Source organism: Amblyomma maculatum, chromosome 11 (assembly GCF_055883805.1).
Source record: "Amblyomma maculatum isolate TAMU_Amacu chromosome 11, ASM5588380v1, whole genome shotgun sequence".
Taxonomy (NCBI): Eukaryota; Metazoa; Arthropoda; class Arachnida; order Ixodida; family Ixodidae; genus Amblyomma; species Amblyomma maculatum.
The window spans coordinates 9,649,599-9,662,214 of record NC_139354.1 but is presented as its reverse complement, the minus strand read 5'-3'; the positions used below and the strand labels follow the sequence as shown (position 1 = coordinate 9,662,214).

General features: G+C 45.3%; 1 protein-coding gene across 1 annotated transcript in view; it reads right to left on the bottom strand.

Moving 5' to 3' along the window:
- LOC146172816 (neprilysin-1-like) overlaps positions 1-12,616 on the bottom strand; it is a 36,503-nt gene that overhangs the window by 12,789 nt on the left and 11,098 nt on the right. Inside the window, exons 6-8 of the mRNA XM_084584403.1 lie at positions 12,614-12,616; positions 5,144-5,333; positions 1,790-1,996 (exon numbers count right to left, since the gene is read on the bottom strand). The exon at positions 12,614-12,616 is cut by the window's right edge and continues 285 nt beyond it. Coding sequence (XP_084440529.1) covers positions 1,790-1,996; positions 5,144-5,333; positions 12,614-12,616 — 400 coding nt within the window. The remainder of the gene's footprint in view (positions 1-1,789; positions 1,997-5,143; positions 5,334-12,613) is intronic.

Sequence of the window (12,616 nt, the reverse complement as noted above, 5' to 3'; positions counted from 1 at the left end):
ATGTGGAACCTAAGCAGTGCATATTAAGTATTAGAGCATCCATATGTAAATTATATATATAGCCACTATAGGGCCATCTTGAAATTGTATCAAAACCATATCGAGAAGATATAGGAAACATTGGATTTCCATGTATATAAATCACATTACCTCCATAGTATAGTAATTCCTTGTGGTCAGCTCATACGGAAATTATCAACAGGGCTTGGAATGAAAAACTGACATATATCATTCCCCCAAAATCACGAAACCCTAATACTAAAACGAAGCCGTAAAAAAAAAATAATAAAAAAAAACAAGCGCCACACTAACTAGAATTTTTCTAGATTTTCTCCTTTCTACACAGGCTGTTTCATTGGTCCCAAGTTTATTCTTGACCCTCATGCTGTTCGGGGGGCAAATGTGTTTTCCTTGTATTTTGTTAATCATGTTATTTCTAAAACCTTTGTCCTCTTCAGGTGTGAAACAGTATTGTGTTCAAGGTACTGTGCGGGCTTCCCTCCGTTCTATGTCTCCCATCTTTTGCACATGTTTCGATGCTAGCGGAGGGATGCCATTTATTTGAACGCGCATAATTGGAACATTTGGTTTGTTCAAACTTATGCATTTGTTACGGCAACATAACACGCATTAAGATAAGTGCAATTTGATTCTCTTGAATACAAGCTTGGTACAAGATAGACTACATTTTGAATCCTTTTAATTTTGGATTATTTCGATTTGACTCCAGTGGGTATAGACTACGACCGCCTGTTAAAATTACGATAGTTTTCCTACTGGTCGTAGGATTAATAAGGAGAAAGCTTAATTAGCATGCAGTGAACGATTATTGCTTAAGTATGCGTTCCGAAACTTTCAATTGTCTTCTCTGAGCGTCTTTCCTTTAGGTACGTGTTCTCTAAAATGCTTTTTAAAATTCGATGCAAACATCTAAAGTAAATTTGGTTTCTAAGAGCAGAACAAATGCTTTATTTCGCATTGTTTGCACTTCAGCTTCACAAGTCAAAACGTGCTCAGAGCTGGTGTTCGGATAATGATTTTGGGGGGGATTGTTTAAACAGTAATACAATTTAATCAAACAGGTTGAAGTGAGTCACCAGTGACGTCAATTCTTACAGAAGTACAGTTCTTTTTCTGAAAAGCCTGGCACAGCAAGACGCGTGAAATGGATCAAAATCTACAGCTGACTTCTAACATATTCCACATCACACTGATGCCAGTCTTAAGTGCTGCGGCTTATCGTAGGCGCAGTTTGAGTTGTGCTCACAATAAGCAATGCGAATGCGTGCTACTGAGGTGTCTGGTGAAATCACAATGTCAATGACTACCCAGGTTGCATAAGCAGTTGGCTCATTATTAGAGTGTTTATGATTTGTTGGTCCTATGTCGAGAAGGTCACTGCCAATATTGGGCCGATAGTTTGCGCTGCCTGAGTGAATTCTCCGTAACAGTCCTCCCTGATGAGAAAATATACTTGCTGGGCATATTAAGTACAGTCGGCTGGCCTGTCAGTGCTACTCTGTGGTTGATAATAAAGAACAGCATGTTCAGAAACAAACGTGATGCGCGTTTCGTCCAGAACCGCAACCAATGATAGTAACTTTCGTATTTCGAAGCGCTATAAAGAAGTTTATATAGTGAAAATCAAATACAAGAATGCTGCTCCAGTAGAAAGAAGTACAGAAGAAAGGAATAACGAGAGAAAGAAGAGAGAGAGAGAAGAGAAAACAACTTGAGGAAAGAAATACTGGGATGTAAGGACCAGTCTTGCATCTGGCAGGAAGCTCACTTGAAAGATTCTGTACAGCGACCGTGCCATGAGAAGGCCCACGGTGGAGATGTCCAGGAAGAACTCCCTGCCGCCGACGTCCACGTCCGCGATGGACATAGGGATGCCCAGTGTCTTCGTCTCAGGATCGAAGTGGCACACCAGGTCCAAGTTGGTGTCGAACACCCGACCTCCCGACCCTACCACGTGCTTCAACCAGTTCAAGACCTGTGAGCAATTTAACCATTGTCACTATTATCGATATAGTCATTACAATTAATAACCATCTCTGTCCTTTACACAGTAACTCACTATGTTTTCCTTCGATGCTGTCTATGAAATCACTGCGATAAATCGACAAAAGAATTCTAATCGTAAACTGCTGACGTTTAAAGGCCGAAAAAAAAAAAAAAAGAGATAACAGTTATGACAAAAAGAACGCGCATTGTTTGAAAACCAATACTAACTGTGCTACCGAGTCAGTAGTATTTGCTCGAAATTAGCCTCACCAACCTTAGCTGGAATTGGGAAATATCAGTGTGAATTTATTTATTTGCATATCGTAAGAATACAAATAATAATAAAAATATTTGCAGACCACTTTTCGGGATGCTCTCAAAACATCGGCTTATGACAGTCGATGTGACGAGCTATATGACAGTCTTAAATACTCTACGCTACCGTACGGCAAACTTCGAAAGCAAGATTTTTCTCAGTATCGGAAGACACAATGCAATCAACATGCCCGTAACAGTGTTTTGCGATACTCCACAGTTTTCACATAAATTAAATGTGACGCGCAATAAGGCTGATCTTGGGTAGCAGTGGACTCATAATGATGCGTAGTTATATAACTACAAATATATTAATTCAGCTGCCTAACTTGTTTCCAAGCTCAAACTTGCGGATAGTTTCAGGGTTATTTCTTTCTATTACGATATGCAAAGGTAATGAGATAGGAAAAGGGGAAAATAGAGACCGTAGTCTACCAGACCACATATAAGCCCCGCTCTAACCAAGCCACATTAACATGCCTGCGTGGCCTAGGGTTAACGTGAATGGACCCTGGCAGAGTGTTTTGCTACCACCCTTCTATGCAGAAAGAAATACTCGAGTTGGTAGCTCCTGTCAAACGTAACGTCACGCAATTCTACATACAGTTACTGCTCGGTCATCTCGGTGACAACACAAAGGTCCCAAATCAAACCTCTTCGCTGAAGAAAGATGGGAAGAGCGATCAGTTAGAAAATATTGGCCTCTTACTAGCCTTCCATATTTTTCAGAAATAAACTCGGCACGTTTTAGGACATCTTCAAATAATTTATAATTTTCTTACTTGCCTGCTTTAGGTTTGAGATTGTTTGACCAGAAATGCCGGTGCAAATTCTATTTCTTTCGGAATAGATGATCTATATCTACGTAGATCATTTTAATACAGATAAAAATGTCATTTCATACGTTTCACAAGCGTTGCCAGCTTTCGCAAAGATGGCACGCAGCAACAACAAAAAAAGCGAGCTAAATTGCATCTGTCATTTCGAGTGTATTAAAAACGATTGCATACGTTCCGCATTCCGACGCGCAAGTCTAACAGCGCCATACATGTATATGCCACGAGAAAGGCCGATTGGACTGGCGAATGCCGCAGAACATAAATGTGATAAATAAATCGAGGGAAGCACATTTCATGCGCCGTGAGTCAGCGAGCTGTCAGGTAACACGTGTCCATGATGAAAATGTTTTTATTTTTTAATTTTTTTTTTCTGAAAAGACAACCAATAAAACCGGCCAATGCGGAAAAAACAGAACACTAACGCTATCCTGCGGCGCACTCAAAAAGCGTAAACAAGTGGAAATTAAGGCAATGGCCGATAGATGCCAGGAACGTACCCTTTCGACTAAAGCCCCTTCAGGGGCTTTATTCGACTATTTTCGATTATTGCGCAGCAAAGCACCACGTCCCCCCTACTTTCGATTGAGAGTTGTTATTTCGAATAGCTTATTCAGGTCTTTACTTCTGATTACATTCGATTGGACGACCTTTTCAGATTTGTTTTTTTAGGTCGTTTATTGGTGTTCAAAAAAGGCTCACAGTTAAAAGCCCGCGTACTTTTTCCTTTTCATCGAAAGCAATATCCTTCACGAGGTGCGCTGAACACATATTAAAGTGAACACCTGAACAGGATGTCATAAAATGCACGCCATCTGTTGCTGACTAACCGTCCGCGACTTTCCCGCGCGAATCACTTGGTGACACTTGCAAATCAGCCGCCAATTCAATAAGTGGTGAATTGTAGCTCTGGCGTATGGAAATACACGTGACTGGAGTTATAGGAGGAAGCAGCCGCAATAAATCGTTGCTTCCGTGTGCGCGGCGGAAGTCAGCATTTTAAGCTCGAAAGACAGAGCTATAGAAGAATATACTTTTCATCGAAACTCATTTCATTCCAATCAAGGGACAATTCGCGAGCCCTTAGCAATATAATCTTGCGGAACAGTTTCAAATTTTGCAAATATCTATGTGGTCATTCAGGACCACAGAAAGGGCGTCTCGCTCTCCGAAACTTACATCTGATACAGGAGGTTCTGAAACAACCCATGCGATTTCCGCAAGCTTCTCTCGTAAAATCTGAGTGAAAGTCGCAAAAAGAAAAAGGTTATCGGTAAAAATATATATTTTACAGCTGCAGGAAGTGTTTTCTTTGTTTTGTTTTTTCCATTGCCGCTGCTTGTCAGTTCAGTCGAAGAAGCTAGGGATCTCCCTTCAGACGTTTTATTAGGATAAGATGATAGTATATCTTCCACATTTTATATTGTTCTGTGATATTGCCTCTGCTGAAAGTAACGAAGCAACGCAGTGGTGGATTTGCTAAGCGCGTAGCGGAGAGTACAGCTGCGCCTATTAAGTTGTGAACTGCAGGGCACGGAGAACTCTTATTGTCACCTTTCGATAGTTTCTGTTTTCAACGGGTACCCGAGACGACCCCACTGTACAGTCGAGAAGTAAATAGCATTTTCTGGCTATGCTCGTGCCCCTGCTTCGCCATGAGGAATCTGACAAGAAATCTGTTAAGCTACTTTTTCTGATGGGTCTAGTTCAAGCTCACTTAGCGACGTATTAGTATAGAGTGATAAAGACTCGAAAGCCATGAAGGAGCTTTAGTCCATGTATGCCGTCACCTTTTACTTGGGCGCCGAATATGAACGTTTGAGTGATGTCATTTAGCTATTTCTGAAGCTATTCTATAAGAAACACTTCGTCTTCGAGATGATGAGGCTTAGGTGACCTCGCGTAGACATTAACGCGTTAAGGATGGTTGCTAAACAGTGTAAATGGGGTTTTAAGTAAGGCAGCTACAGCCTTAGATTACGTACCAGGCTATGCCTGACTGCCACATAGCTAGTAAGAATGTGTCTCCAGTCTACGGACACGGTCTGCGCAGGTTCGTAGTAAGAGTCCACATCCGCCATGCTGTTGAAGTATGACTTGTCGGAGTCTGCGATGCTGTCCAGCACTCGTTCCCGCAAGTCCCTTGGTATGTCCGTTGAATGGATCACCGACATCCTTTGGGGGGAAATGAGATCGATGGTACACTTATTGGCAGCCACTCGAGTACATCCTATGGGCAACTACTTGAGACCCAATTGAAAGAACCTGAACTATGCTATCACCTAATACCCGCTTTGTTATGCCATGTTATGTAATTATCATGAAGCTTCATAAAATATCAAACAATCGTCACAGACCATCGAACCTTGATTTACATTTTATACAGTATTTGTAAGATAGATTACAGTATTTGTAGGATGAAACCTATCTTTTAAGAAGGGAGCCAAAAGCCACTGATCGAAAGGAAAACATGGGGGATTTTTGTTTTATTGATGTGAAGTACTAATTGAACTTGGAGATAACTGACAAGATATTACAAGAAAAACAACCACATGTCGGCGGTGGGACCCAAATCCACGACCTCCGAAGTGCTCAATCGCTGAGCTACGGCGATGATGCGAATGTTTGCTCATTCCTTCCACCCTTCATGCACTGCTCGAGAGCTGAACCACGCTTATCACAGATAAATTCTGTCCCGACTACCACTTAAGCTATATCTTTTATGCTGGAGAAGCTGGCTCACAGCATATCCCTTGTGACATGCTTGTATTCGGTAAGGCTTTAATAGCTGAGAACATGATGCAAGCACTGAGCGCAGGACGCATGGATACTGCTGCGCCTTCAGATGTGGTGATCGATACAGTTGTTTTGTTCTGCGAGTACCATGACTGTTCATCTGCTAAGTCTCTTCAGATTCCATACACCCAGTGCTAGTCCTAGAAGTCGCATGTGAACTGCACTGTTTGTGATGGGTACTGTTACGACCAAGCATCCGCAATTGCGCGCTCTATTGTTCGCCTGTGGGCATGGATAAGTTTTGTGAATATGTGGTGATGGTCCAATGGCTCTAAGTGAGCCTGTTTCCAGGAATCCTGTTTTGTAAGCATGTTTTGCTTTGTGGACAACCTGCAAATGCCAAATTGACCCTGTCAAGAGAACGTCTGGAAAAACACAAAGAAACGTCCCCCTGCGGGAAATAGCAGGAAGTGCTTTCTTTCTTTTGTTCACCCTTCCAGTCGAGAAGTGCTATCCTCCAGTGATGAATGCCTCCTATCCAAAGGAGACGACAGAGTGACATGTCCGCTGACGTGCAGGACAAGAAAGGAGCATGACTCATACGGCCATTAAGTGATTTCCCGGGAATGCAGGAAAGATTTGCAATTGTCGAAAAGGGACCATGTTGGGAGCCCTATGCAGCGCCACGTGCACTCGGGTTTCTGAGAAGTAAAACCCCTTGACAGAACCAGCCTGTGGTTTCTTTGCTGAAGAATAGAAATGTACCTCCTCTCCTCGCCGTTCCCAAGCTTTTCCCGCCAACAAGTGATCACGCCCAACGAATGAATGCCGGACCAGTCAGTGCTTCAGACCATCAGTGCAGTGATGTGTTCGATTGGATGCCGATACCTGAGGGGCGTGCCCTGGATTTGGTTGGTCAGCATCTTCAGAGAGGGGCTGGACATAGGGGGTTTTTAAGGACGCTGCAGAGCACGAAATGTCGCTCTGGGCCCTGGGTAAACGGCTCATCCAGTCGCTTCTCGCTATGAACTCTTAACGCTTGCCATTTTGCTGATGTACCCTTCTTTTTCGTGTAAATAATCTTGTAAATAAGTTTCTCAAAGTGCCATTAAACCTGCTTGTACATATTTTACCAACTTCGAAGATTCAGTCCTTCTTCAACCCCGAGTCTCTGCACGCTACCAAGTGAAGGCCGGGTCGACGTAGCCCCAGCGTCACGACAACTGGTGACTAGCGGTGGGATCTGAATCTACAAGCCCCAACACTGGTGACCAGCGTTGGGATCTGAATCTACAAGCCACAACATCTGATGACTGGAGGTGGGATCTGGATTCTACAAGCTACAACATCTGGTGATTCGAGGTGGATCAGAATCTACAAGCCACAACATCTTGTGATCGGAGGTGGCATCTCAAGCAACAAGCAGGAGCAACAATCGGCCAACAAGAAAGCAGCTCGGAACATCGATCGCATGTGTGGGTGAGTGCTTGGCTTTTCTTCTGATGTGGACCAGGTTCTAGAACAGGGTTAGATTTTAGAACTGGTAAAAAGTGTTGAAACGCCTTTAGGTTTGGTAGTTTGCACTGTTGTTTTGGAAGTAGCCGACACTCGGAGCGATCATGGACCTACAAAAGCTGCAGAAACCGGAACTGTTGCAATTGTGTGAGGAATTGGGAATTGATACAAGTGGTTTGGCACGAAAACCCTTGATTATAAAGGCAATCACTGATCTGGGAACCGATGATGAGGAGCTCAGTGAAGCATGGAACCTCATCGGTCAAAAAAAGGAGCAGCTCAGACAGCAGAAAGAGCGGGAAAAAGAGGAAAAGAGGCGTGAGCGTGAACTTGAGAGGGAAAAAGAGGAAAGGGAGCGCGAACGTGAGTGGGAAAAAGAGGAAAAGAAGCGTGAAAGAGAAGCAAAAAAGCTGGACCAAGAAATTGAGCTCCGGAAATTAGAACTAGAGTTGAGCAAGAGGTCGGGCAATTGTCCCCAGCTAGCGGTACCTCTTCTCAACAAGGAGGCAGATTTCAAGATGTCAAAGTACATGCAGCCATATGTGATATCAGGGGATATCGGTCTGTATCTGGCTAACTTTGAGCGAACCTGCGAAAAACTGTCCTTCCAGCGAGACACTTGGTCTCAGAGATTATTGACGGTTCTGCCCTGCGAGGCAGCGGAGGTTGTCGCGCGGCTAAGCAAGGAGGACGCGGACAACTACGAGAAGGTCAAAGCTTGCCTTCTGAGAAAGTATAGGCTTAGCGCCGAGGCGTTCAGACAACGTTTTCGGAAAGCTACTAAGTCCAGGGACGAGAGTTACCCTGAATTCCTGTACAATTTAAGAGTTAATTTGGGCGAGTGGCTAAAGAGCACTGATTCCTACAGTGATAGGGACGCTGTAGTCGAGCGAATTCTTTTGGAGCAGTTTTATAACTGCCTCCCAGAAAAAGAAAGAAATTGGTTACAGGACCGAGGCGAAATTAAGTCGGCAACTGAAGCTGCCGAACTTATTGAGGAGTATGCTTCGCGCCGACAATTCAGTAACCCAGCAGTGGATAGGCCCCGCAATCCCAAGTTCAGTGTAAATAACCGTCAGAAAAGGCACTTTGCTAGATTTGCAAACGAAGAAAGGAAGGCTTCTTCAGGCAAACGCCCTAGAAAGGACGGCAGTGAGAAAAGGGGGGAAATGACCAACGCGCAGAACACAAAGAGAAAGTTTGAGGCTAGGAAGCCGCTCACATGCTTTAGGTGTAATGAGCAGGGTCACATTGCCGTCAACTGCCGGAAAGAAAAGTTTGCTTTCTCGTATGTCAGTGACTGCGATGAAAATATGCAGCTTTTAGAACCCTACCTGCATGACCTAGTAGTCAACGGGAAGCCTTGCAAGGTACTGCGCGATTCGGCCGCAACGATGGATGTTGTCCATCCGGCGTATGTGTCGCCTTCCGACTATACAGGACAGTGTGCATGGATCCGCCAGGTAGTGGAGGAACAGAGTGTGTGCTTGCCAATCGCGAACGTGGTCATCGAGGGCCCTTTCGGCAAGTTAACAACCGAGGCTGCCGTTTCAGGAAAGCTTCCTAAAAGCTACCCGTATTTGTTTTCCAACAAATCGGACATGCTACTGCGAAAGAGGGGCATCCTTTTCGGAGACCGAGTTGTGCAAGCCTTAACACGTTCAAAGGCACGAGAACTAGCTACACTGCTCATACCAGAAAATTCCACAGCGGAGGAAACGGCAGTTAAAACAGTGGTCGAAGCGGAAGACAGCAGGTCAGAAAACTTTGAGAGCGAGGCATCTCAAATAGGTCAACTTGAAAGTGAGCTTGATGAGACGCGGAACGAGGGCGTTCTTGAGAATAACCTCTTGCCGCCAGTGTCTAATAATCTCACGAGACTTCTAAGTGGAACCCGAGAGGACTTAGCTATGGAGCAAGCCAATGATCCCAAGAATAAGCTCGAAGTACAGTGGGAAGGACCTGCTAAAGTCGTTGCAGAGCTTTCTGACACTAACTACGCAGTGAAAGTCCCCAATAGGCGTAAAGCAGTGCGCATTTATCATTGCAATCTTATGAAGCCTTATGTGCAGAGGGAAGCCGTGGTAAATCTAACGTTAAACCTTCCCGAGGAGATGGGGGATAACTTGATTTGCCTCAGCGGAAAAGGAAGCAACGCTCAGGAGCTTCTCAAAAAGACAGAGCAGAGAGGAGAGCTAAAGAAACCCCAGCTGTCCGATCTGGGCGAAATAATAACAGAGTTTGAGGCCTGCTTCGTGGACAGGCCAGGCAGGACTGATTTGACTGAGCACGATATTGAGCTGACTTCAGACGTGCCAGTGCGATCAAGGTGCTACCGATTCTCTCCAAGGCAAAGAGAAATTCTGGATAGGGAAGTAAATCGCATGCTGGAATTGGGAGTAATAAAACCCTCGGAAAGCGATTATGCTTCGCCTATGATCTTAGTAGAAGCTCCAGGTAAAGACCCTAGGCCTGTGGTAGACTACCGAAAGCTAAATTCTCTCACCAGGGATCAAGTGTATCCTATTCCGAATATTGAGGAGAGAGTAGAACAGGTCAGTAGAGCGGCATATGTGACTACGCTGGACCTTACTCGAGGATATTGGCAAGTACCGCTCACTGAACGCGCCAGCAGATACGCGGCTTTCGTCACTCCGACGGGCAGCTACCAGCCAACAATGATGAGTTTCGGGCTCAAAAATGCTCCATTTTGTTTTTCACGACTCATGGATAGGGTTTTAAAGGGGTGTGAAACATTCGCGGTGCCTTATTTAGACGACATTGCGGTTTTTTCCGACTCATGGGCGGACCATATGGTACATCTAAGAGCTGTACTGAGCCTTTTGCGTCAAGCTGGACTAACCGTAAAGGCCGAGAAATGTTGCCTGGCAAGGGCGACCGTGGACTACTTGGGTCACAATGTAGGTCAAGGTTTCAGGAAACCCAGCGAGATTAAGATTTCTGCGGTAGCAGACTACCCGCGGCCGAGCACGAAGACGGAAATTCGAGCATTCCTAGGTCTGACGGGATACTACAATCACTACATCCCTAACTATTCATCTTTGGCTAGCCCTCTGACCGACGCTCTCCGCAAGACAGAACCGACAAATGTAGTCTGGGACGAACAAAAGGAAGCCTCCTTCGTAAACCTGAAGGCTGTGCTGATTAGCCGTCCGGTATTGCGAGCTCCAGACTATGGCCGAGAATTCACGGTCCAGTGTGATGCCAGTGATCGAGGGTTAGGCGCTGTTCTCTGCCAGAGAGATGACGACGGTAATGAGCACCCCGTGCTCTACTTGAGCAGAAAACTGAGTTCTAGAGAGAGGGCTTATTGCGCGTCAGAGAAAGAGTGCGCTTGCATTGTATGGGCCATTCAAAAATTGAAGTGCTATCTTGGAGGGGCCAAATTCACCGTAGAGACGGACCATTGTCCCCTGGCTTGGCTGCAAACTGCGACATCGAAGAACAGTCGCCTTCTTAGGTGGAGCTTGATTTTACAGCAGTACAATTTTGAAATAAGATACAAAAAGGGGAAGTTAAATGGGAATGCGGACGCGCTTAGCCGCTCTTTCTAAGCGGTCCGAGATGTTCCTCACCATGTATCCAAATTGATAATCAGGTTTTTTTTTTCGTGCGCTTGTATATGTGTGACTATGTAAAGCAGCACGTTTGGTTTTCTAGGAATAGGTGGGTCCTGAACGTCTTGAGAGTGGGCTTTTCTCGAACAACAATGGCAGTTTTCTTTTGACCTGGTCTCTTCAGACGGGAGCCGAGTGCTTGCTTCGACATGTGGTTGAGTTTCAGACAGCTCGAGCAATTTGGCCTACAACAATCAAGACAACGCGACCAGCAACAGCGAGCTTCAAGCGTTCACGTGCAGGCCATTAAGTCGTCTCTTCATGCAGCAGCTGGGACTGCTGCCCTCCGAGACTCTTCTGGCGGGGGAGGAGGCTGTTACGACCAAGCATCCGCAATTGCGCGCTCTATTGTTCGCCTGTGGGCATGGATAAGTTTTGTGAATATGTGGTGATGGTCCAATGGCTCTAAGTGAGCCTGTTTCCAGGAATCCTGTTTTGTAAGCATGTTTTGCTTTGTGGACAACCTGCAAATGCCAAATTGACCCTGTCAAGAGAACGTCTGGAAAAACACAAAGAAACGTCCCCCTGCGGGAAATAGCAGGAAGTGCTTTCTTTCTTTTGTTCACCCTTCCAGTCGAGAAGTGCTATCCTCCAGTGATGAATGCCTCCTATCCAAAGGAGACGACAGAGTGACATGTCCGCTGACGTGCAGGACAAGAAAGGAGCATGACTCATACGGCCATTAAGTGATTTCCCGGGAATGCAGGAAAGATTTGCAATTGTCGAAAAGGGACCATGTTGGGAGCCCTATGCAGCGCCACGTGCACTCGGGTTTCTGAGAAGTAAAACCCCTTGACAGAACCAGCCTGTGGTTTCTTTGCTGAAGAATAGAAATGTACCTCCTCTCCTCGCCGTTCCCAAGCTTTTCCCGCCAACAAGTGATCACGCCCAACGAATGAATGCCGGACCAGTCAGTGCTTCAGACCATCAGTGCAGTGATGTGTTCGATTGGATGCCGATACCTGAGGGGCGTGCCCTGGATTTGGTTGGTCAGCATCTTCAGAGAGGGGCTGGACATAGGGGGTTTTTAAGGACGCTGCAGAGCACGAAATGTCGCTCTGGGCCCTGGGTAAACGGCTCATCCAGTCGCTTCTCGCTATGAACTCTTAACGCTTGCCATTTTGCTGATGTACCCTTCTTTTTCGTGTAAATAATCTTGTAAATAAGTTTCTCAAAGTGCCATTAAACCTGCTTGTACATATTTTACCAACTTCGAAGATTCAGTCCTTCTTCAACCCCGAGTCTCTGCACGCTACCAAGTGAAGGCCGGGTCGACGTAGCCCCAGCGTCACGACAGTACCTAGAAGCGACAAATACCCGGTAGAACTCCTGTCTTGTCTTTGTGCGTTAGGCAGATAAATCGAAAACAATCCGAGATGGTCGAGGCACATTTCTCTAGATAGTTTTCTCCACCTTTTCTTAACCTCTTGCTCCTGTCAATACTAGGATCAAATGTCCGTGAACTTGAAATAACCGACCTCTTCATAACTCCGTAACCAGCTCTAGTCTTAGTTTGTCATGTGATCACTTTTACACCCCAATACTGCCAGGCACAACGCTTCTCACCGG